General features: G+C 39.9%; 1 protein-coding gene across 27 annotated transcripts in view; it reads right to left on the bottom strand.

Moving 5' to 3' along the window:
* The window catches only part of ABLIM1 (actin binding LIM protein 1), a 399591-nt gene that overhangs the window by 213857 nt on the left and 160836 nt on the right, over positions 1 to 24898 (bottom strand). For 14 of the 27 annotated variants that reach the window (XM_036736814.1, XM_036736822.1, XM_036736817.1 and 11 more), the window contains exon 1: positions 23595 to 23701. The exons of 1 other annotated variant lie outside the window; for it this stretch is intronic. In XM_036736814.1, coding sequence (XP_036592709.1) covers positions 23595 to 23610 — 16 coding nt within the window. In that variant the 5' untranslated portion in view covers positions 23611 to 23701. Of the gene's footprint in view, positions 1 to 23594; positions 23703 to 24898 lie in introns of those variants that run through there. 12 more of the 27 variants (XM_036736804.1, XM_036736807.1, XM_036736810.1 and 9 more) reach the window with 2 other exon arrangements.

The raw sequence follows: 24898 nt of genomic DNA, 5'->3' as shown, positions 1-24898 counted from the left end.
TCCTGACCTAATTTTCTTATACAATGTCAGTTTGGTAAAGCTGGATTACTAGGTACGAAGGATCAGGCTGCCTTGGCCTACTCACCCCTATCAGAAGTGAGATCCTGATGGGTTCATTCTAGCTTGCCCTGCAGAAAGTCAAACTGGCCCACTTGGAAGATTGTGCCCCAACCCCTGATACACTTAGTTTACCTTTTCCTTGGAGACCAGGTGCTCTGGCTTCCCCAAGAAAATGATACTGTCACCCTGGTTCAAGTGGATTCATTTCCCAATTATAGAAATGCGCCGGGATCAAATCCAGTTAATCCTTAAGAAAAGGATAGGTCTCTTTCCCAGACACAAGAGTCACAAATACCTCACAAGGAGAACTCCTCCCTACATAAGCAAAAGACACAGGTTCCTGTGCAGCACCACACCTGCCTTCTACCCAAGACAATCTTAGGAACAGATTAAAATCAGCTTCTAAGAAGCGTCCTCCTCCCACCTGTCTGAGGCACACCTCAGCACTGAAATGACAGTCATTAATCTCAAGATTCCTAGTTTCTGAAGGGAGAAAATCCCTTCTTAAATCTGATCTAACTTTTCAGGTCACCCCAGAACCTGGGCTTGACCCCTCACACCACCAACACTGTTTGGAAAAAGCTTGAAGCAAATGAATACTAACACTGCCTGAGTTCTGGTGGCAGAACTCCATGTCTTCATTGAATGCTGGGAAACAAACCTCTTGCCTGATTTGGAGACGGGAAGTGATTGCTGCCGGGAAACTCTTATGGGAACCTAAATTACAAGAGAAGGGTATTAAAAATAACCATAAGATAACAGAGGACCTGGAAGGGACCTCAGAGGTCACTTAGTGTAATCCCTCATTTTTCAAAGGAGGAAACTGAGTCCTGGACAGGTGACTTGCCTGAGGCCGTATATATAATAAGAGGCAGAACTCATATCCTCTGACTCCAAATTCAATGCCCTTTCCATTAAATCATTCTGTCTTTATTTAGAAAAGCTATATTCGACTCATTAGCACTTGGTTCCCCATTGGGGCCTGGCTTTGCATTCTGGCATCTGCTACCTTTGCTGTCTATAAGGTCACTCACAGGGCTCACCTTTCATGCAGCAGGAGGCACAACACCATCCCCCAACAAAAAAATAACTCCTTGAGGAAGTAAGTTTGTTCGTTTTGTCTTTGTCTCTTCAGCACCTGACACTGATGCCTTGCACATAGTAGGCACTTAATAAGTGCTCATTGGAGGGAAAAGATAGGATTAGAATCAGATCACCCAGGAATGTAAGGTGTATAAATCCAGATTTATTCCTTAGTACTTGTTTAGTAAGTCATTGAGGAAAAGGCATATTCATGATAAAACATATAAATGATTTATTGACTTTTTAAGTTTAATCTTTACAAATAACTTTAAAATAAGACATTTACAAAATTATTTCTCATTTCTCATGAACATAGCTATACCCTACAGGAAAGTATACCTCTACCAGTTTGAGACGGACTAATGGTACACATCCCAGCAGAGATACCATGTCTATTTCATCATTTTCCACATATGTTTATCCTTAATTATGTCACTGTAAAGCTGCCAGGACTTGGAGCTTTAAGGTATAAGCCTGCCCTATGGCCTGGTACTATCACAGGGAATTTAAAGGACCTCTAATCCTAGAGGCAAAGAAAGTGATAAATGCTATTAAATTCTAGGGTGGAGTTGGTGGGGAGAAGAAAGGTACCTGATTACTAGGGGTGTCCCCTAAAATCAGCTAACAGTGAACATTTACTTCATTCAGTCATGAATTGTTTTAACACAGGTATCCAATAATAATAATAATAATAATAATAATAATAATAATAATAATAATGATAACATATCTGAATGGCAAGACCAGGGCTCAGTGGGAATTTTGAGCCTGTGATTATTTACAGAAACTCCGGACCTAACTTTCTTTTCCTTTTGACTCTTTTAATTTGACATTTCCTATGAAACAGTAACCCTGCAGAACCCCTCAATTTTAGTTTGGCTCTTCCAAAAAGAGTCCCCTGGATGCTTAAATCTGTGACAGGTCCTACTTTGACTGTGGCTCACTAATTCCACTCTCATAAGGGTATTATACGCCAATCTGAGCTGCCATCTGTCTTAAAGGGAGTAGGTAACCCTTTCAACTAACTGGAACGGGAATCCCTCTGTAACTTGGCTGGGCCCAGAGACTTTCTAAGATGGACACTGTATACTGAAGTCTGACTATAACAAAGAAAACAAAAATTATGAGAGTGAGGGAGATCTCCACTGCAATGCAGAAGAATTACAGCTGTTTACCTACAACTATTTAAATGATATCATCATACCTAATGCCACAAACCTTTGAGCATATCTATTTTATGCCATAATAAATTACATTTATTAGTCAATAAATAATGCATAACCCTCTTAGGTCCTGGCTCATGTGGTTATTTTTTGCTCTGTTCTTTCAAGCCTGAGTTGGGCAGTCTTGGGGAAAAACTACAGAGGAATGATTTTGCAAATCACATGTAGGAGAGATTTTGTGTCGTTTCATTGGGAATTCCTGCACGTGAGATGTGACAAGATAAAGTATATCTGCAAAGGTTCCATGAGGAGAAATAATAGATCATAAGGAGATTGGATAATTTTAGTATGGTGATGTCCTTTGAAAAATGATCATTTAGAGACTAGAAGAATAGACCTAGATATAGAAATATCTTATTGGACTCTGATAGTCACTCAAAACTTTTTCTTAAAATGAATATTGTATGGAACCAAGCATCTTGGATATGGCCCAAGAAGAAGCTAGAACTCAGAATCTACTCTATTAAAAATTTTTTAAAAAGGTTATTTCAAATTATTTCATATGGGCATTACAAAACTTTCTACATACTGAGAGATAAAGTTTTGCATAAACTTGCTTTGTTATATCTTTAAATGACTTCTTTGTATGTAGTAGCTGTGGGACTACATTCAGTCCAGCTATTTTAGGTGGTCATTTGGTTTTTTTTCCCCCACTGATAAATTTCCAGTGAAATCCATATTGGTGTATTGCCAAAATAATGAGGCACAAGATAAGTGGGTGGGTTTTTTTTTAAATCTTAATTAAAGTGAAGTGGTGATGAGTTTGGGTGGTGTGACTTCCTTTTTTTTTTTCTTAGCACAGCTTACAGTTTTAAAGTAAATAAATTTAAATTACTCATTTGCCCCACATATAGTCTTTCTGGCTCTGTTCTCTGGCTTTTGGCAACTGTTTCTTCCTGTAGTCTCCCTAGTGTGGTAGACAATGCACAGTTTTCCTTTGGTTCTCATGCTTTTACAAGAATCTGACATGCCGTGAACAGTCTGGTAGGACTACAGCTAATGAAACTTCCTCGTCTTACATCTGATCGTCTTAAAGCAGCTCCTCTCAGCTGCTAAGTGAAGTCCAGGTGAATGATGAGAAGAAACAATTCCACAGAAAGAGGCTGGTAGAGATTGAGAAGAGATAGCTCTTCAGGCCTCACACCCAGCATACTAAATGAGTTCCCTCCCACTGACACAGGTTTTTCAGGCAGCATGATGTTTTACCAACACATATCTGCCTGAACAAATTTCATTCTAATCATTTCATCTGCTGTTTTCTTGGGAAAAAGCTTGCAAAAGATAGAAATGGAAGAATTTGGAAAAGAATGATGCCATCAGGATGAGTCCTCCTGTTGTGTTGGAGTGTTCTCAAACAGGAACAGCCTCAGGGAAATGCCAACAAGGATGGCAGCATCAGAAAGTTTGAAACAATAGAGTTATTCTTGTAAGTAAATAAGCACCACAAAAGTAGTACTACTGATAAACGGGCATATTTATAGTCTTTTACCACTGACAAAGAACTTTATTATATTATCTCATTAGATCTTTATAACAGCCCTATTAAGGGGCAGCTAGGTGGTACAGTGGATAGAACACCGGCCCTGGAGTCAGGAAGACCTGTGTTCAAATCCGGTCTCAGACACTTGACACTTACTCGCTGTGTGACCCTGGGCAAGTTACTTAACCCCAATTGCCTTGCTCCCCCCCAAAAAAAACAAAAACCAAACCAAAACCCACAAACCAAAAAAACAAAACCCAAAAACCCCAACCCCATTAAACAGACCAGACTTTCTCCAACTTCAGTAGGTCTGTGAGTCATAGGTTTGTGTAATTCCCTGTACTAAGAGAAACTGGAATCTCCCTACACCTTCACAGACTGTTAAACGGTCTATGGTGGCCAAACTAAACAAATGGACAAACTACCTAGTGATCCATCCCTCTAGTGATGAGATTCTCCTGCCATAGCAAGGCCACTTGTCAGATGACAGTCCATTATTGGGCCTGTACACAGAACCTCTTTAGCCATGTGCTATGTGGAGATATCTTTTCTCAATTTCTATCAGCCAACTTATAACTTGGTAAGATCTGCTAGAGTTTATGCTTCTCTGACATAGCCCTCAAGAGCCCTAGAGAGTATCTCCATGCTGCAATGAAGCATGACAGTGGGAAGGGAGAATTTTTATTATTCTCCCCTGCCCCCCCAACATTTTATGAATGGGGAAACCGAGGTGCAGAGAGGTTATGTGATTTACCCATGGTCACAACGTTAGGAAGGAGAAGAGTTAGGACCTGAACCCAGACTTTTTGATTTCAAACTCAGCTGTCTTTATACAACACCAGAACTTCTTAACCTAGGATCCACGAACTGTGGATAGATTTCAAGAGGTCCATTCATTTGGATGGGGAAAAAAACATGACATCTTTATTTTTACTAACTTTTAACTAAAATTTAGCATTTCCTTTAATTGTAAATTTTTGTGTTTACAAAAACATTCTGAGAAAGAGTCTATAGGTTTCATCAGATTATCAAAGGGGTCTATGATATAAAAAAAGGATAAGAACTTCTAAATTATGCCACAGTAATCTGTTAGGAATTGTATTGGGTTTATGTAGTTCAAAAGAGTTCACATTTTCTACATATTCTCTCACTGCATGGGGTACTAAGCATACATTGATCAGTCTGCAAACAGCCTCCTCAAAGTTCTCAATGTATAGTGCTGCATAATAAATGATTTCTTCGATTGATTTCAATTTAATATATGTTTATTAGATGCCTACTATGTGCAGAATACTATCTTTGGATCTCCTCTATAACCTATGATATTCCCAACTTTCATAGAACCAACAACCTAACTTTTTCCACTGAAATAGCTTTATAAAATGTGTAAATCAGTTAACTGCTATGTTGAACAGCAAGTAACTCAAAAAAAAAGATTATGAAAGGATCATGATGATGATAAAAACAAACCAATGGGAAAAGACAAAGACTTGTTGAAATCCTTGATCTTTCGAGCCCTGGGACAGAATGAATTACTGTGGAAATGTGGGGATGGACCAGGCTCAAGTTAAGACTAAGTTCCTCTCTCAATGAACCATAAACCTGATTCCTGACTGAATCAACCAAGGGTGAGGAGACAGGGAGGCAGAGTCAGAGCCAGAGAGCCAGGGCATAAAAAGGATTTTTAGCTACTGTGCTGGGTTTCTATCAAGAACCATATAATGCTAATGGAGTGACAGACAGGAACTGCAGACCAGCTAAGCCACCTCTTTAGTAAGAAAATAGCTGATTTCTAGTCTCAAAAATATAAAAAAATCTTCCTCTAAACCCATGGTCACAGAGAAAACAAGTTAGCTTGGCCCATCCCACAGACCTTTGATTACTCAGCATTTAGCTGAGTTTAGTTCTCACTGCCAAAGGAAATAAGGCTTACTTTTTTTCTGAAAAATAATGATCCCATATCTACAAAGGGCTAATCTCCATTAGAAATGCTCATTCCACACAGGGACAAAAGGAAAGAATTCCATAACTGAAATTCCCACATAACCCATAGCTGTCTTCACCCAAGATACAGTGGGCTTTGCATCAGTTCCATTTGTAAAGGCAGGTAACTAGGAACTGCTGCACCCAGGGGGCAAATGGCACAAAATCTCCCTTAGTTGACAGGGAGAGAGACCCCAGGACACAAGTTTTGGGCTGCTTCTAGAGAAATTGCTGAAGGGTGTGGGGCAGGGGGCAGGAGGAGGGAACATGAAGAGTAGGATAGGAGAACTTGTCTCAATGCTCTGAATTTAGGTGTTGTCAGTTCTCTCTAAATCAGTGCCCTGGGGAAAAGCCCTATTGTACCAGCTTAGTTAAAGGACTCATCAAGAACAACTTCATTGGGCTTTTGTGAAGCTGGATTCTTATGGTTCTTGTGAAGGTTATCGTCCCTTAAAATACAAAAGGACCAAGGAAAGCCTGGGAGAGATCTCCCTAGAGACCAAACGTAATATTTGAATGTAACAGGCACAGCAAGAGCAGAATATATGTGATAAATATTGAATATATTGCAAACCCATTTATTTTATCTATCTTATACATGCCAGCAGTAAACTAAGTCTTTTTTTGTTTGTTTGCTTTTTTTGGAGGGGGGAAGGCAGGGCAATTGGGGTTAAGTGACTTGCCCAAGGTCACACAGCTAGTAAGTGTGTCAAGTGTCTGAGGCCGGATTTGAACTCAGGTCCTCCTGACTCCAGGGCCGGTGCACTACTCACTGTGCCACCTAGCTGCCCCACAAACTGTAAGTCTTGATGAAATACATCTATTGTCTTTCTTTGGACAGTGTTAGTTTATTGGTAGAGAAAGGAGGAGCTGACCTAGATAGGCCTTCAGGGTTTGGGAAAGGAGATAACCCCAGCTATCTGGCCATACTGTGATGTCCTGCTTTATACAGTCATTGTTCTGTACTCTGCCAGTGAGGTGACTCCTCAGGGTAGGGAGAATTTGTGTTATGGCTGTGTATTATTTCTAGTAATTCAGATATAACCCAGAGGACCCTCTTTAAATGTGACTGTTTCTTGATTTCCTCATCTTTAAAATTGGGGGGGGGTTGTAATAGATAATCTCTGAGGTCCTATTTAGCTCTATGGTTCTATGATATTCTGTTGCCTAAAGTAAGCTATAATTATATTGTCAAAAAATAGCATTTTTGGTGGAAGGGTGGGTGTTTTTAATATTTTTATTGTAATATAACTGTGGTGTGGTTAGGAGCCTGGAGTAAGGCACTAATTGAAATTTAATAGTTTCTTCTCTTCTATGACCTTAGGCAAGTTACCTAACCTCTCTGGGTCTCAGTTTACTCATCTGTAAATGAAGGGGCTTAAAGTAGATGACCTCTAAGTGAGTTAGATTAGATGACCTCTAAGGCCCCAACTAACTCAATCTATAATCCCCCCTGGGGATATGTTTTAGAACCACCAGATGGAACACCAATAACCCTACCAGGAGAATGTGGGAATTCCAGATAAGACCATAATTGTTATGAGGAAGGGTTGATTAAATCTCTTCCTTTGTTTGATGCATATTTGTGAGAGGGTGGTCCAGATGGACAAGTATGCTAATCTCCACTCCTGGATTGGGTTGGATCCTTCTCATTTTCTTCATTCACAGCTTACATCAGCTTTACACATTTTCCCCCCAAGTTCTCAGTGGTCTGGTCATCGCTCACACCACGAGGTATATATACATCGACTCCCTGTGTAGAGCACACTGAAAGAAGTGGGAAAACATCTAATTCTTCCTCGGAGAAACCCTTGACACACTCCATGAAGTTGCCAGTAATTTTTAGTATCCCCGGTTTCCAGATAAGGAAACACTTATCTCAGGGTCACATGGTAACTGTAGCAGTTTAGGGCTTCACCCTCCAAACCATAGCAAATTCTCCAAGAATCATCACACACACATGTATATATATACACTCATATGTACACATGTGTGTATTTATACGTACACACATATACGTATGTATTTCTGACATTTCCGAATATTCTTGACAATACTTAGTAACAGCTATCAGACTTGTAGATATTCTGCAGGATTCTATTATTCCTCTCTAGCCAGAGGCAATCAGCCTATGAGGCCCATTTAGCATTTACAATAGAGGAATGATAAGGGAAAAGAATAAAATGAGGATTTGTAAATGAAGAAAGCCCTCTGACCTCAAAGCCAGACCCAGTTAAATAAATAGCTAGATGGTACCAATAAAGGATAGTCATCATGATATTTTGGATGCACCAAATTGTTTGCATGTTGTCTCCCTCTGAGTGATATCTCTGAGGGCGGAGACCAAGTAAATTTTGCCTTTCTTTATTTCCTCATTTTATAAATGCTTGTTGATGATGATTCATTCAAATCACTCAATCTTCAAAGGGCTGAAAAAGGCTGAAGAATTATTCTCCTGAGCTCATAGGGTTGGGCAGCTTTGAGGATTTACTTAGGAAGGCTTAAGTTCTTAAACTTAAGTTTAGGGACTCAAGCCTTCAAGCAGGGTACTGCTGGGAAGCCCCACCTAGGATGGGAGCAGAGAGCATGGAAATCCAGCTGTGGTGGAGAGGGGGGACTTCTCTACCGTATCCTCAAGACTAGTTCTTGCTTCACATCACACTCCTGGTCAGGGGAGTGGTACTAAGCGCCATAATGGGAACCCTACATTCTTCATGGTATTATGAAAAGCAAGTTCGTTGTTTTGTTGTACTGCTGTTTCTTAAGTGTGATCCCCACCAGCATCCGCATGTGACTCAGAAGTCAGAAACAAGGAACTGACAAGTTTTAAAACCGGATTGTTGACATAGTAGCTATGAACGAGGCGGGGCTGTATCCTTTTAGGGACTAGATTAGGTCTCCTTCATTCCAAAGCAGTTCCATTCCTTTCTTCTCCCAGTAGGAATCTGAATTCAAATTAATTCAAACATTGATTAAGTGCCTCTTACAAGGAGGGGCACATGAAAAGACAAGAAGAGCAGCAGATGCCCATGTGCGAGTTAAGCTGTTCCTGACACACATTTGGGTGCTGAGGAGTGCAGGCGAATGCCAGCACTTTGCAGGGAGCGACTTTTATTGTTACTCCTACTTCACTTCGTCTGATCATAGAGACGTGGAACACGCTCTTTTTCTTCATTTGTCCTCTTCCTGACCCGAAGGATGGACAGTTAGAGGATTAGAGGGTTGTTGATGATGGTACGTCATCCTGTCTTCCTTTCTTCTCAAGCCCTGAATAGAGAGTTTTATTTTATTTTTTCAAGCCAAGGCCCATCAGTGCCTGGTGCATAGTAGGTGCTCAATAAATGTTTGCTGAATGAATCCTGAATATATAAGTGGCAGTTTTATTCAAGGACTTCAAATTCTCACATTGTCTTCCTGAGGTACATAAACAGTTCCTGGGGTTGGAAAGACTATACGTAAGCAAAAAGATAAAACTCGTGTCTTTCATGAGATTGTAGCACCTTATTGGTCAGTCACGTCTGACTCTTTGTGATCCCATCTGGGGTTTTCTTGGCAAAGACACTAGAGTGCTTTGCCATTTCCTTCTCCAGATCATTTTACAGATAAGGAACTGAGGCAAACAGGGTTAAGTCGACTTGTCCAGGGTCATACAGTGTCTGAGGCTGGATTTGAACTCAAGTCTTCCTAACTCCAGGCCTAGGGCTCTATCCACTGCGCCACTTAGTTTACCTGCAGCACCTTGGTCTCCTTAATAATAACAGCTTACATTTCTACATAACCTCTTAATGGTGACACGATCTTATTTGAATCTTATTATATTATTGAGTGGGGAGCCTCTGAGGTCTCTTCCAACTCTGAGACTCTATAACTCTGAAATAGGAAGGATGCGTTATTATTCCCATTTTAGAGATGAAAAAAAGAAAACGGAGTACCTGAGAACTTCAGTGAATTTCCCAAAAGTAAAGTCCGAGTTATCAGAGTTAGAAGGAGACTTCGCAAAATAAATACAATCGCCTCATTTGAGAAATGAGAAAACTGAGCCCCAGAGAAAAGAAATGGCCCTTTCTAAGGCCATATAACCAGTATAGGGTAGAAACGGGACCTGAATTCAGGTCTTATGAGTCCCAACTTAATGAGTTTGTTATTATGTCTGCCTGTCCATCCCTAAATGCTCAGCAAAGACATTTGAAAGGCACCATTAATTGGCCCTACCAACACTCATTGAGTTCCTCTTCTGTTCTCAAAGAGAGGCTCAATTTTACACAGCTTTTAACATACTCCCTTCCAGTTTGTACCCATATAGGATGACAAACAATCAGCAAGGTGAGGTTTGAAAGAAGAAGTGAGAAATCATTTGCACAATAATCCTAACTTGGCCTATAATATATGACCCACAAATAAAATAGCAAACATTTATGCAGCACTTTAAAGACTGTAAATGCCTCAACAAATATTATCTCATGTTAGTCTTACAACAACCCTATAAGGTAGGTGTCATTACTATTTCCCTTTTACAAATAGGGAAACTGAGGCTGAGAAGTTAAACGATTTGCTCAGGACTACACAGCTAGCAAGTATATGAGCCGGGTTTTGAACAGAGGTCTCCCTGACTCCAAGGTCAGCGCTCTATCCACTGCACCACCCAGCTCTCCCAATAGTGCAAGTTTCAAGGCATGATAAGAAAGGTCAGTTTCTACAGTTACATCTGGCTATTAAAAATCAGGTGAAATGGCCACCAGAAAGCTGCTTTCAGAGCTATGTAGCTGATACATCAGCCCATCACACTGTTGGCAATGTCATTCTAAACACAAGCACACAACTAGACTGTTTCTGAGAGAAGAGGCCATGCATTAATAAATAACCAGCCTCCCCACCATCTCCACTGTCTGCCCTTGAACGCATAGCTCCTGCCAATCTGGGATAAACATACCTCTCTGTATGAGTCACCACACAATGAAATCGGAAGCTGGGCTGCTTTCTACTCTTGTGTGCTGAAATCATACTGAACGACAACAATGGAAAAGAATCCTATGCTGTTTACACACTGTTCTTTTAACCCTCTGCAAATTCCTCTAGCTTAGAACAGTACCACAGTGAAAACAGCCTCCGAGGCCTTGTCCAGGGAGATGGTTAAACATAATTTCACAAGAACAACAATTAAATCAAGAGACACAAAAGGATAATTTGCTTTAAAATGGATTGGATATTTTCTCTTACAGGAATAAGAAGTCACAAATATACAGTGCAATTGGCCAGGTACTTTTTTCCCAGCAGCCTAGAGTGATACAGTGGGAAGACCGCTAGTTTTGGAATCAGAGCAACTGGGTTTACATTCCTGCCTTACCACTCAGAGATTAGGTGACCTTGGATGAGTCACTTGACTCACCTCTCTAGGCCTCAGCCTCCTCATCATAGAGGACCTCTATAGCTCTACCCTAGTGTTGAACCCTGAGAACTGATAGGCAGATATTATTATCCCCATCTTTACAGATAAGAAAACAGGCAAGTGGAGGTTAAGAGCCTAAGTGACTAGATTATGGTCCCTGAGCTGGTAAGCAAAGGAGTTCTGGGCCTTCAGTCTTCTGACTCCTAGTGAAATGATCTTTCTACAAAGACTGAACAATTTTTCAACAGGTCTTCAGAAAAGAGCAGGCCTTATTTTTTTGTTTTGTTCTTGTTTAAAGTTTCTACAAGGAAATTCATGATGCCATGTTCCTCAGCGTTGACCTGATTGAGACAATCAGTTCAGTTCTGGAGGCAGTCAGGGTTGGACAAAGCTATGAGACAGTGACCCTTGCCTTCATTTCTTCATCATCCTCAATTTTATCCTCTTGTCTCTGGGGAAGAGATGAACTTTGTCTTTGCCAAGATCAACCACCCCTTTGCCCAAAACATGCTCTTGATTCCTCCCTCCCTTCTTATTTCCTCTTCACTTGACTTTGCCATGTCAGCCAACTACGTCTTCTCTTCTTCAGAGTCAAATTCTAAATAATGAATGTTTCCTCATCTTCCATTCATTTCCTCATCCCTTGCAATCTGGTTTCTAATTGTATCATTCACAAGATGGGGCTCTCTCCAAGACATCCATCACTGTTCTAACTGTTAAATCTAGTGACCTTTTCTCAAACCTTACTTTATTGGACCTTTCAGCAATTTTTGACACTGTGGACACAGCCCCTCCTTCTGGACATTATCTGTTCTCTGGATTTTCATGGCACAGTTCTCTCTTGGTTCCCCTTTTCCATTTGCTTTGTGAGATCATCTTCTTTCTCCCCCTCTAAGTGTGAGCTTCCCCCTTTCTACCTCTTTACTCTCTTCTTTTGCCACCTTATCAACTCCCATAGCTTTAATGATTATCTCCATAACGATGACTTAAATCATCTATCATACCCAATCTCTCCTCTCCAGTCCTATATTTCATCCCTATTATATAGAGGATGTGGGCACTGTTTCCCTGTTCAAATTACCTTTCACTAATTTGGACAAACTTTGTATTTATTGATTTGTATATATGTAATACCTTTCTCCTCCCACCCCAATAGAAGGAAAGTTCCTTGAGATCAAGGCCTATTTCGTTGTCTTTCTATTTCTAGTGGTGAACACAGTGCCTCGAGCCACAGTAGATGCTTAATATATGATTACTGAATTGAATTCAGTGGTCTGGTGTTAGTCATTTAGAAGAACAGTATGAATTTAAGGCACTGTGCCCTTTCCCAGGAGTGTCTGTGTTTTAAGCAGGAAATCTCAGTATAGATGGAAAGGCTCATAGGTTTTATAGCTAGAAAGAGCTTTGATCTTTCATCATCTTATTCAACCATATTATTTTAAAGATAAGGAAAAGGAGGAAGACCTAGGGAGTGAAATAACTTTCCCAAAATCAGACAGTTTTGACTCCAATGAAGATTTTAGGTATCAATGGATAGTGCCAGTCAGATGTCTGTGTGTGTTTAAATGAAGAGCCCATTCTCAACCTTGTGAAATCGTACCCTATAGGCAGACCCTTCTCGGGCTACCAAAAAACTCGGATCTATATTTTGGGGCTCAGATATCAAATAGACTTTAAGCAAGAAAATAATAAGAAAACTTTGGATTTTTTTTTTTCTTTCAGGTATAAATCAGGGATAGGATCTAGAGATCCCACGGTCAAGATACAAAGTTCACATTAGCTTATGGATAGTTAGTGGATATGATGATGCAAGATCATTTATAGGGAAGCTTGAAATTCTCCAGTACCTCTTTAAAACCACAACTCCAATTTGAAAAGTCAAAAGTTATCTGAATCCCCATTTACAAAGAAAGAAACTAAAACACTAAACCAAATTTAGAGCTCCCAGATCTAAAGGAAGGAGGATCAGGAAGGCTCCTGGAGAGCTGAGACAGTCTTTTGTCTTTTTTTGTATCCCTGGTGCTTAGCACAGTGGCTAGTATGTAACAGGAATTTAATCAGCGTTAGTTGACTAAAATGGACACTGTGACCTTAAGAGAGTTTAGAAGAAAATAACAAAGGTCACTTATGGAGGATTGATATTAAACCTGGAATTGCAAGAGCCTACAAGGTGATTTAATAGTCTTCAGAGTCTTATGCAAAGTCTAGGGAATATATGGACAGAGAGGAGACCTTGTTAGATAGGGATAACAATGAGTTTTGATTACAGGAAGCAAGGAGTAGGGACTTCACAAATAACTCCCCCCCCGCCCCAATTTATTTTTTGTTACAATAATAGCTGCCACCTGTATAGGGTTTTAAGGATTGCAGAGCAAAACACCATCTCATTTGATCCTCACAACAATCCTACTATTATGATTATTCCCATTTTACAGATGACGAAACCAAGACTGAGAGTGGCCAAAGGTTTTACCCAGGGTCACACAACTAGTAAGTGCCTGAGGCAGCGTCAAACTCAGGACTCCAAGTCCAATTCCAAGTCCCATTGCACCACTTGGGCGCCTCACAAACACCCAATTTTAAAAGTTATACACAGGTATTTATCAAAAAAAAAAAACTACCTGAAGTCTGAATGAGATCAAAGCATGCTTTTTTAAAACTGTATTTTTCTTATTTACCTATTTAGGTCTGTGTTCTCTTTCACAGCATGACTAATGTGGAAATTTTTTGCATGACTGCACATATATAACTATGTCAAATTGCTTGCCTTCTCAATGAGGGGTGAGGGGAGAAAGGAGGGAGAGAATTTGGAATTCAAAATTCAAAAAACCCAAATGTTAAAATTTTTACATGTAATTGGGAAAAAATAATTTTCTTTTAAAAAGTAGAGAACTGTTTATGCTTTTTAATTTCTATGGAGACATATCAGCAAGCATTTCTGAGCACCTTCTTTGTGCAAGGTACTATGTTAGGATGTGCTGATGCCTAGACAAAGTATACAAACTCTGCCTTAAGAAGCTGGTGAGAGGCTGGTGGGTAAATTTTATGAACAAATAGCTGTGATAAAATGTAGAATGTACTGTGTAACCTTGGGCAAGTCACTTAACTGTGATTGCCTCAAAAAAAAAAAAGCAGAATATAGTTAAGTGAAAAGGAGACAGTTAAGTTGAGGACAAGAGGAATACCAGTACCTCTGCTTTGTATGGAATAGAAAGTTATGACAAATCGTTAATAGAAAGCAATACTACTTAAATCCCATCTTGCTTCTCTTTTCTCTATCATGAGGAATGTTCTCAAGCTTGAGTGAACAAAAATAATAAGGAATTGAAAAAATAGGAAATTAAAACTAAAAAATAAAACAAAAGGTAGTTAGGGGAGCACCAGTTCAAGTCTTATAAATTATACTCCAAGATAATTGGCTATCTTTGAAGAATCTTGAAGAATGAGAGCAGAACCAAAGACAGGCAAATATTGCCTTGATTTTCAATAAGAGTAAGAGGATGGATATTTTGCAAAACACTGCATCCGGAATCTGAAGATATGGGTTCACATCCCGGCTCTGCTGCTGAAGTCATTTAAACTCTGGGGATCTCAATTTCCTCATATGTAAAATAAGGAAATTGGATTAGATGACCTCTCAAATCTCTTCTAGCTCTGAATCCTAACAGCCTACTACTCAAACTTAAGTCAGTGAATCTGACACTGATTTCTAGTGAGATTCCGGATGGATTGTTAAAAAGATGTTTGATAGTTAAAGGAATGTCTTATGAGCATTTGTATTAATAAGCATTTAGGTAGCACTTTAAGGTTTACAAAGGGCTCTGCAAATATTATCTCATTTGATCCTTACAACAACCCTGGGAAATGGGTACTATTATTATCCCCATTTTACAGATGAAGAAACTGAGGCAAGCAGAGGTTAAGTGACTTTCAAAGGGCACTATAAGTCTTCAATTGATCTATTAAGAATGAATTATGAAAGCTAGCCTATTTCCTTTTTTCATAGAGTCACTGAACTGGTAGGATGGAGAAATGCAGTAGGGACAGTATATCTGGACTTTAGCAAGGCATTTGATAAGTCTCAAAATTTTCTTGTGGAGAATATGGAGAAATGTGGACTGGCTGATATTATAGTTAGATAAGTTTGGAACTCATAGATCTACTGACTAGATCAAAAAGAAATAAACAGTATCACCCTAGAGGAAAGTGTCTAGTGGAGTGCCACAGGGCTCTTTCCTTGGCTATGCTGACTTCAGCATTTTTTTTAAAAAATCATCATTTGAATAACTTCAGAGATGCCATGTTAATAAAATCTATGCATAATTCAAACTAGGAGGGATGGCTAATATGCTATTGCACCAAAAAAGAAAATGAAATCCAAAAATATCTTGACAAACTGAAATGAAGGGCTGAAGCTAACAAGATGGAATTAAATGGTTACAAAATTAAACTGCATCTGGGATTAAAAACCAAATGTATAAATGCAGAATGCAAGGATGTGGCTAGAAAACAGTCTGCATGAAAATGAGCAGTTTCATTGGGCTGCAAACTCAATAGAAGTCAGCAAGTGATGTGGCAGCTCCAAATATAATCTTAGAAAGCATTAATGGAGGCACAGCGTCAAACACATCATACTCAATTAAAGCAGGTAATGGCCATTGCTATGTTTTGCTCTATTCAGACCATATCCAAAACATAGCCATACCCTGTCTAATATTGTTAAAATTCCATGAAAACAAGTTTAGAGGAAATAACATATCAGAGGAATGTTAGTTCTATAGCTATAATGTCACAACTGAAAGATATACTCCTGGACAAACCTAAATTCAACTATTAAAGCTTAAAAAATCCATGTATATATAGATATATACATACACATATATATGTATGTATATACAAGTCATCAAAGCGACCCATGAGTTTTGTGAATGCAGAACTGAAATGTCTATGTATGTATGCACACATGTATGTGTGTATATATGTATGCATGCGTGTGTGCATGTGTGTGTATGTTTGGAGAAGAAGGAAAAAGAGGATGTTCAATTAGCCACAAGACAAGAACAGAAGTTTAAAAACAATCTAGAAAGTGGGGGTTCTTACTCTAGGATCTGTGAATTTGTTTACAACAATTTTTGATAACTCTACATCAATATAATTGGTTTCTTTTGGAATCTGATTTGATTTTATCTTTTATATTTAAAAACATTATCTAAAAACATTTATTTTATACATTTAAAAAACATTATTATGAGTAATCCATATGGTTTAACAGATGACCAAAGGTGTCCATGGTACAAAAAAGGTCAAAATCCTGTACTTTAAAGGGATTTTTGATAAGTTTTTCCACCTTAGAAGTCATCTAAACTGTAGATCAACACATAGCTAGAGATGAAAATTCTCAGGGGAATTTTTTCAAACAGCAACAAAAAGGTAGAGAAGCCACCAAAAAAATCTATTGTCAACATGTGGAAAAGGTACAATTCAGCTCCACAGAAGAATAGAACAATGGAAATTAGATTAAGCTCAAGTAAACATATGAAAGGTGATTGATCAAAGCTAGAGTCTGGGGGATCCCTTTAGCTCCTTTTTTTAAGGACTGGGAGAGGAAAGGAAGGGGAAGCAGAAGGAGAAGTGAACAACTATTCTTATGGCACCCACTATGTGCCATGCAGTGTGTTAAGAGCTTTAGAAATATTTAATTTTTACAACAGCCCTGAGAGGCAGGTGCTATTACTATCCCCCTTTTAGAGTAGAGGAATCAACATCATTAAGTTAGTAAATGTATGAATCGGGGTTTGAACTCAGGTCTTCCTGTCCCTAGGCCCAGAGCTCTATCCACTGCATCACTTAGTTGCCCCTAAAGAGGGCAGGCAATTGGTGGGGTGAAAAACTTTCAGAAATTAGCATAAACTTTTAAAATGAAAATTCTCTTTTCTTTGGTGTTCCAAAAGTTGAATGGGCTACGGGAACTTATTGTAGCTTTTGGGTATGGGACTTATTCATGAACTATTTTTGTAAAGTGTTTGACATCTCTCTCAGTGATATTTAACAACACAAGAACACAATCCTACTGGAAGCTAAGGCTAGCTAGGTTTATCTCTGGGAATTGTCTAGAGGACATGATAGCAGGAAGCCTGATTTTAGACTGGGGCTTTGTGAGAATGTATTTGTAATGTCACTGGCTGGGTTAGGGGGAAGGAAGAACTATACTGTGTTAAGTCTTGGGGGGTGTGAAGGGAAGGGGTCACATTTTAGCAAAGGCTAGAATATGTCTAGAGACAGCAACCAGGAAGGCAAAAGAACTCTAACCCATGTCATGTGAGAATCTGCTGAAGAAATGGAACACATTTAGCCTGAAGAAGAGAAGACAGGGAAGGAGTGATAGCACACTGTAAATATGTGAAGGGTGGTCATGTGGAAGAGGGATTATCTTTGTTCTGTTCAGCCCCACAGGGCATGACTAGTATCAAAGGGTGGAAGTTACAGGGAAGCCTGAGTTTGATTTGACTTGACTTAAAAGAGAAACTTAATGATTTTCTCTGTCCTCACATGGGGACAGGGTGGTGAGTTCCTGGTCTCCACAAGATGATGGCTTGGTGAAGGATGCTTTAAGATGTCCTCTTGGTGATAATATGGAAATGTTTTACATGATTGCACATGTATAACCTATATTGGATTGTTTATCATCACAGTGAGGGGTGAGGGGAAGAAGGGAGGGAAGGATAGAATTTGGAACTCAATTTTTTTTAAATTTTAAAAACTGTTTTAACAAGTAATTGGGGGAAAAACAATTTTAAAAAAAGATGTCCTTTTTGTCTCTATCTCACTAGAGAGTCTGGTTAATAAATATAAGCTGAATTAAGATCTTTGTTACATGCTGGTCATCATGTTCTGTTCCCTTATCATCAATAAGGATAGGACAGAAATGGGTTTTTATTATAGCATTTAAGCATTAGGTACAATTACCACTTACCTCTACTAATGATAACTAATTAACAATATATTAGAGTCTAAAAAGTTTTTTCTGAAACTACTTTGAGAGTACGGAGTACAAAAATTATTACTTCATTTTATAGAGGGGGAAACTAATGTTCCAAAAGATTGTGACTTTTCCAGTGTCAGAGGAGAGTTTTTGTAATTGTCACTGTGACATACCTCCCTCTCTAGTGAATTCACAGCCTTAAGAGTAGTTGGTCATGGAAATGTGTTATAAAGGACATTGGAAGGATGAGGGCATTTTCATTGGCTGCTGCCATGCCTGGAATATTCTTCCTCCTCATCACCGCCTTCTGGCTTCCCTGGCTTTCTTCAAGTCCCAGCTAGTCCTACGTTCTACAAAAAGCCCTTCCTGATCCCACTTAACACTAGGGACTTCCTTCTATTGATTATCTCTAAACTATCCTGTAGATATCTCATTCATACGTGGTTGTTTTTCCATGTTGCCTTTCCTCTCCCTTAGGCTGTGAGTAATGGGTTCCCCTCACTAAAGTTAAGGGGCTATGTAATATGAAGAATCCTCAAAGGAGACCAAGTAAATAATAAACCTTTATTTATTTCTTCTGCTGTCAAGGAGTATAGGCTGTTTTGACCTTCTTTGGATCCCCAGAGCTTGGCACAGAGCCTGAAACATAGTAAGTACTTAATAAATTCTTACTGGCTGACTGATTGGAGGAATCACCTTCTCTCTGTGGATATTTAACAGTTTGGTCAAACTACGTCAATCCTTCAAGGCATACTTCTGATATCGAACTTTCCTTATTCCTTTCCTTAAGGGAGAATAACCACACTAGTATACTTAAAGCCAACATCCAGTTCCAAAATTCCAAGTATCTATGAGAAACAATGGAATCCTAACCTGGAAGGATAATTAGGACTGTCCATGTCCATTTCTTTCTGTTTCTGAAAGTATCTACATGAGGACTGTGAAAATCACACAGGAAAATGACAAAGGAGATATGTCCTGTGGGTACATTTGCTTTGCTCAGTGAAACCTCTTTAATTCTATAACAGGGTGCTAGAAGTCAAGAACATCAAATAAATAGGTCTCTTAGGAAAGAAGAGAAAACCCTTTTATGAAAGCAGTATTTCTTAACCTGTTTTGTTTCCTGGACCCCCTTTGACAGTCTGGTAAAGTCTACTGGACTCTTCTTAGAATAATGTTTTTAAATGCATAACAATAGAATACATATGGTTACAGAAGAAAACCACTATATTAAAATACAATTATTAACATTTTAAAAATCAAGCTCACAGACACCAGGTTAAGAGCTCCTATGGGTCTTTAGAGTTTTATTTTTCAAGGCATTGGCTTCCATTAAGACCTTATGGGTTTCAAGAAAAAAAATAGATAAATGTTCATTATTTAGTTGGTTTCCTTTGAGGATTCTTCATATTACGTAGGCCCTTGCCTATAGTAAGGGACCATTAAATTCAATAAATGTTGTCAATCAAGAAACTCCAAAGAGAAGTCATCCCCAAATTAGCCATCCAAGTTGCCTCAGAGATGGGATGGTCTTTAGAGAAAAGCATTGGTTGCTATGTTGCTTCCAGTGAGATTGAAGTGTGCCTGGACAAAGCTTTCAAGATCCTCTTTATCTTCGAAAGATTATTGGCCCAATTCTTTCAGGATTTTTTTTGAAGCAAACAATGCAAAATATTTTTGTCAAATTAAGAAATTTCATTCTATACTAAATAGTCTCTTTCATCATAACACATCTATACTCTCCAGACTTCAAACATCTACATGACATATTCCTTTCTACAATTCCTCTGAAGGTTTGATAAGCCTTGATTTTCACTGGGAAACAGCAAAAGAGGTATAGACTTGAAAATTCAAGTTGTAAACAAAGCAATCTGACAGTTACAGGATACCTAGACTATATACTATTTATACTGTATAGTGAGATATCTCCAAGGAACTAACACCACACCTTGCACATAGTAGGCACTTAATGAATGCTTGTTGGATCAGATTGAGGATGACAGCAAGGAATCTCACAAAAAAGATAATGACTCAGGAGCCCATAAGTCTTTTGTGCTCTTTTGTTACAGGATATTACAAGGACAAGTTATCCTTGAAGGCTTCAGAGTAATAACCATTTCATCAAGCCAACTGGATCAATAAGTGTCTGAGATCAGAAGTGAATAGGCGCCTGCTCAGGAGAACAAAACATAATGTCAGTCAAACTATGTGAGCAAGCACCGTACAGAGGAGAGCTGCAGTCTAGAAGCATGGTTTATTTCCAGCACATACTGACACCAACCAGAGACTTAAAGACTTCCAGTAGAGAAATAATAAGGCAGATAAATTTTCAGAAAACCATTACTAACTGGTTAGTGCGACAAATATGGAGCACCAGTCCCCTGCTTCCACTTTAAAAGGGTCTCTGTTTGGGTCAGCGCATACATATTGTCTCCCTGGGTATTAGACTGGCACAATTGAAGCCTGTCAAAGGGGTGATTCATATGGTCCCCAGGAGGGAGGGGGCTGAGCTGGACTACTTCTATAAACTGTCTCACCAGTGATAGAATGCCTTTCTTTCATAGTATGGCTCTTGTGTTAGCTTGCAAAGACATCACCTGCCTTTGTGTTCTTCCTTGGTCAGATCACATCAAAAGTACTATGTTCAGTTCAGGTGCCACATTTTAGGAAGGACACCAATGATCTGGAACACACCCAAGAGAGGCTAACCAGGGTGGTGAGGAGATTGGAAACAATGCCATATGATGATCCATTTATGGAACAGGGGATGTTTAGTCTGTAGGAAAGATGATTTAAGGAATACACAGTGGATGTCTCTCAGTATTTGAAAGGCTGTTATATAATAGACTTGTTCCGTTTGGCTCTAGAGGGCTGAAACAATGGGTGGGTGTTGTAGAAAGGTAGATGTAAAAAAAAAAGTTTCCCAACTTTTGAGCTGTCTAAAATGGGAATGGGCTGGTTCAGGAAATCGTGAGTCCCCACCTACACCCCCTTACCCCCCAGGGATGTCAGGGATGATTTAGAAGCAGCTCGGCAAAGCAGATACATCAAGGTGCTGGCCTTGCAGTCAGGAAGACATAGGTTTCTATCTTGCTTCTGATACTTCTGAGCTAGGAGACCTTAAACAAGTCATTTAACCTGAATGAGTTTGGATTTCCTCATCTACAAACACCAGGATAACAATATTTGTAGCATCTACCTCCAAGAATGTTCTGTGAATTCTCAAGTGTAATTACATAACCAAAGTACCTAAAGTGCTACAAAAAAATCAGTTGCTTTTGTTACTGTAGGAGAGGCATCATGACAGAACACTAGCTTTGAAGGAAGAGGACCTGGTTCAAATCCACTTAAAAGGATTTGTTCTGTAAAACTTAGACTTAGTCAAAAAGTGGCACTTGAGGACCTAGAGGGCCACATGGCCCTCTAAACCCTGGGTTACACTATATGATCCTTAAGGTACCTTCTAGCTCTAAATCTATCCTCTTCTAACCCTGCAAGAGTTCTGTTAAGATGCAGGTTGCAACAGATGATTTACAAGGTCTCTTCCACCCCTGAGATTCTATGCTACTGATTGAAATAATCAGAAAACAAGGAGGTAACAAAAACAGCACATGTACTGTTGACATTAATTGTTTTACTTTACTCAAAATAATCAGAATAAATTATCATTCAACATTTTTTTAAAAAAAAACAATTGGTCCTCAATTTTGAGGATAGAGGGAGTCTTGGCAAACCAAAGTGCTCTCACTAGGTATGCTGTTTTCATATGTATACTAAGTATTTAGAGAGGTAAACTGAGGTATATGCAGAAGATTTAAAAATCTTCTGTCTTTGGGAGTATATCAGACTAATCATACATACTATCTCTTGACTACCATGGGCTCTCTTATAGCAAAATAGAGGTAGGTTTGTATCATCCCCTACAGCTGCAACCTAACTCATTCATCTCAAGGAAACAAAGTCCTGTCAACTACCAACTTATAAAAATAAGTGGTAGGTTGCTTCGAAGAGAGTATTGACCATGAAAGTCAAGAGAGGAACTCCTGACAATGCAAATCAAACCCTGCTTTTCCTTCAACTCCTTGGCAGGGTATCTTGGAGACACAGAAGAGGAAACCAGTTTTAATTTTATTACAGGAGCAAAGCTGACATATTAAACAAAAACCATCCAGTTGATTAAATTCACAATTTGCATTTATTCTTTGGAAAAGCTTTCAAGGCAAAACCCACATTAGCTAAAGAATGATTAGAAGCACAACTGATATACAGAACTAGGCACTTTCTCCTTCCCCTCCCTCCCACACTGACTTGCCCTTGCATGGCTGTTAGCTTGCATGATCCCATTACTGAATCCATCTATTAAAATAATAAAATCTAACTTTCTAGCAAACAAAGATCAATTCCAGTCCAGCATACTCATTTCTCAGTCCCCTGGGGGCTCTAAATGAAAATATACCTGTACTTAAGTCACCGAAATGGTACAAATTGTTGTAGAAGGAGCAGGCATCCTCATTTCTTAAGTACAGGTGTGGTCCACCATAAGATATAAAAAACTGGAGCTGGAAGGAACGTCAGACAGCTAGTCTAACCCCCTCTTTTTATAGCAGGAAAGGAGGGGTCTAGAGCTAGTAAATGGAAGAGTCAGGACTAAAGTCACAGTTTCTTAAACTCATAGGTCAGTCTTCACTACACCATCCTAGCTAAAAGAAAGCAGGGGGCAATCTTTTGTCTAAAAAAGTGAGTCATTTCACCATTGAAATTATGATCGAATATGATTTCTGCTCAACTTTTCAGGAACACATTCATGGCACTGAGGAATATGTACCTGTGCTGATCCTCTAGCCATGAACCCCCCTCCCCCCACTCCACTACTCTCATGACATAATTTTATTAGATTTGAAGTACAGGGACTCCTTTAAAGGGTGATTCAAGTCATTAAGAATAATGCCGTAATGGTACCAGACACCGCAGAAACCTTTAAAATCACTCAGGGTTTTCTCCCTGCATGAATGAGACCGGACGAGTGCCATCAAGTCACAAACCTGTTTGGGAAACTATTACTCTTTCATTTAAATTCTTAATTAGCTCAGCTGACGGGGGCGGCGGCGAAGCAAGCCACATATCACACACAGAAGAGAACATGAAAAGTGGGATAACCGTCAGACGACTAACACCCCTGAACTGGTTTGGGCGTCACACCACACTGCTAAATTAAAGGCACTTAATGAAGTCGCCTGTAGTAAATGGCAATCACGACTTCTCAGCAGGAAAACTGCTCAGCCTCTCATCAAAAATGTCTGCCCAGGGTCCGATTGATCATTTCCCATGAGATGGTCTAACCCTGCTGTGTCATTTCAACTTCACCAGCCACGCACATTGATCAATATTTATAATTACCTTTCTCCTTCACCATGGCAACCAAATCCTTTCAAGTGCTGCTGCGCGGAAGGGGAGCAAGACTACACTCACAAAGGTGAACTGCGCCCTGGCAGCCAGGCAGGGCAGGGGAGAGGCTGAAGATCCACAAGGTTAGATAGGGAGGGAAGCCCTCCCCGCTCCAGCCCCCCAGGGCAACCACAGTCAGCTGGGCCCAGTTCTCCAGTCCCTCTCCCACACGCCGGGGGTGTGGATGGAGGGAGGGAGGGGAGGGGAGATGCTCCTCACAGTCGCCTAGCTGGCTGCCGGTGGGTGTTTCTGTTTCTCCCTCTGCAGCCACCCTCTTACTAAGGGTGGCAGCTCCCGCCCGCTAGCTCCCGCTGGTGGACTCTGCCCCCTGTGCTGAAACACCAGCTACAGCTGCTGCTGCTCCAGGAACAAATGCGAGATCCCACCGTCCCTAATCTCTAGTGGCGGACTCACCACCTTCCATTCCTCCTGCTGAGGCAGAGCTTCCCCTCACTGTTGGTGAGGATGCCTCCTAGTGACGGATAGATAAATGACTGCCCTGGGTAGCTGAGCCCCGAGAACTCCAGGGACGCCGAACCCTGAGAACTTCCAGGGAAGCTGTGCACCTTAAGCTGTTTGTTTTAAAATGACCGTGAGCTTAGAAACAAACTCAGTCACCTGCAATTTATCCTGCAGCAACTGAGAAAGGCTGGGGCTTCAGCTAGTTCTTCAGCATTTGTAGCCCTGTACTTGTAATTTGTACTGAGGAAAAGGGACACTGCAGGGGGAGTGGGTTCAGTAAACCCCCGCTCCTCCCCCTCCCATCCTTTCTCCTCCATTTTACTTGCATTTGCTATGCCAAATACCATTCCACCCCACCCGTAGAAATTTTTTTTGGCGTAGATGAGACTGGAAAAGCCCAACTACTCGGAAGCCTCCTCTTTTGGGGCCAAAAAGAAGTTCAAAGTCAACTTAAATAACGATAGATTTGAGAAAGGAGTGGAGACTGGATCTCCTGTTGCTCCGCCTTGAGTAGGGCTTTGGAACCCCGCGTTGAGCTCATGTAAATTTCTTGGTTCTGCAGGGACTGTGCCTAGCTCACAGGTATTATGCTCACTTTCAAGCTTTCATTTATAAAATCTGATGTTTCTAGAGAAATTTTTTAGTGCTTGGAAGGCACTCGTGGCACAGAAATAAATAAGGAAGCTACTGGGCTAGGGCAGTGAAATTCTTAGACTGAACTCATAAGGGGGGGGGGTCTGAATTAAAATCTTCCCTTATTGCCATGTGACCTTAGGTATGTCACTTAAACTTCC

Source organism: Trichosurus vulpecula, chromosome 8, assembly GCF_011100635.1.
Source record: "Trichosurus vulpecula isolate mTriVul1 chromosome 8, mTriVul1.pri, whole genome shotgun sequence".
Classification (NCBI taxonomy): domain Eukaryota; kingdom Metazoa; phylum Chordata; class Mammalia; order Diprotodontia; family Phalangeridae; genus Trichosurus; species Trichosurus vulpecula.
The sequence above is the reverse complement of the archived record's forward strand: the minus strand, read 5'-3'. Positions and strand labels throughout refer to the sequence as shown.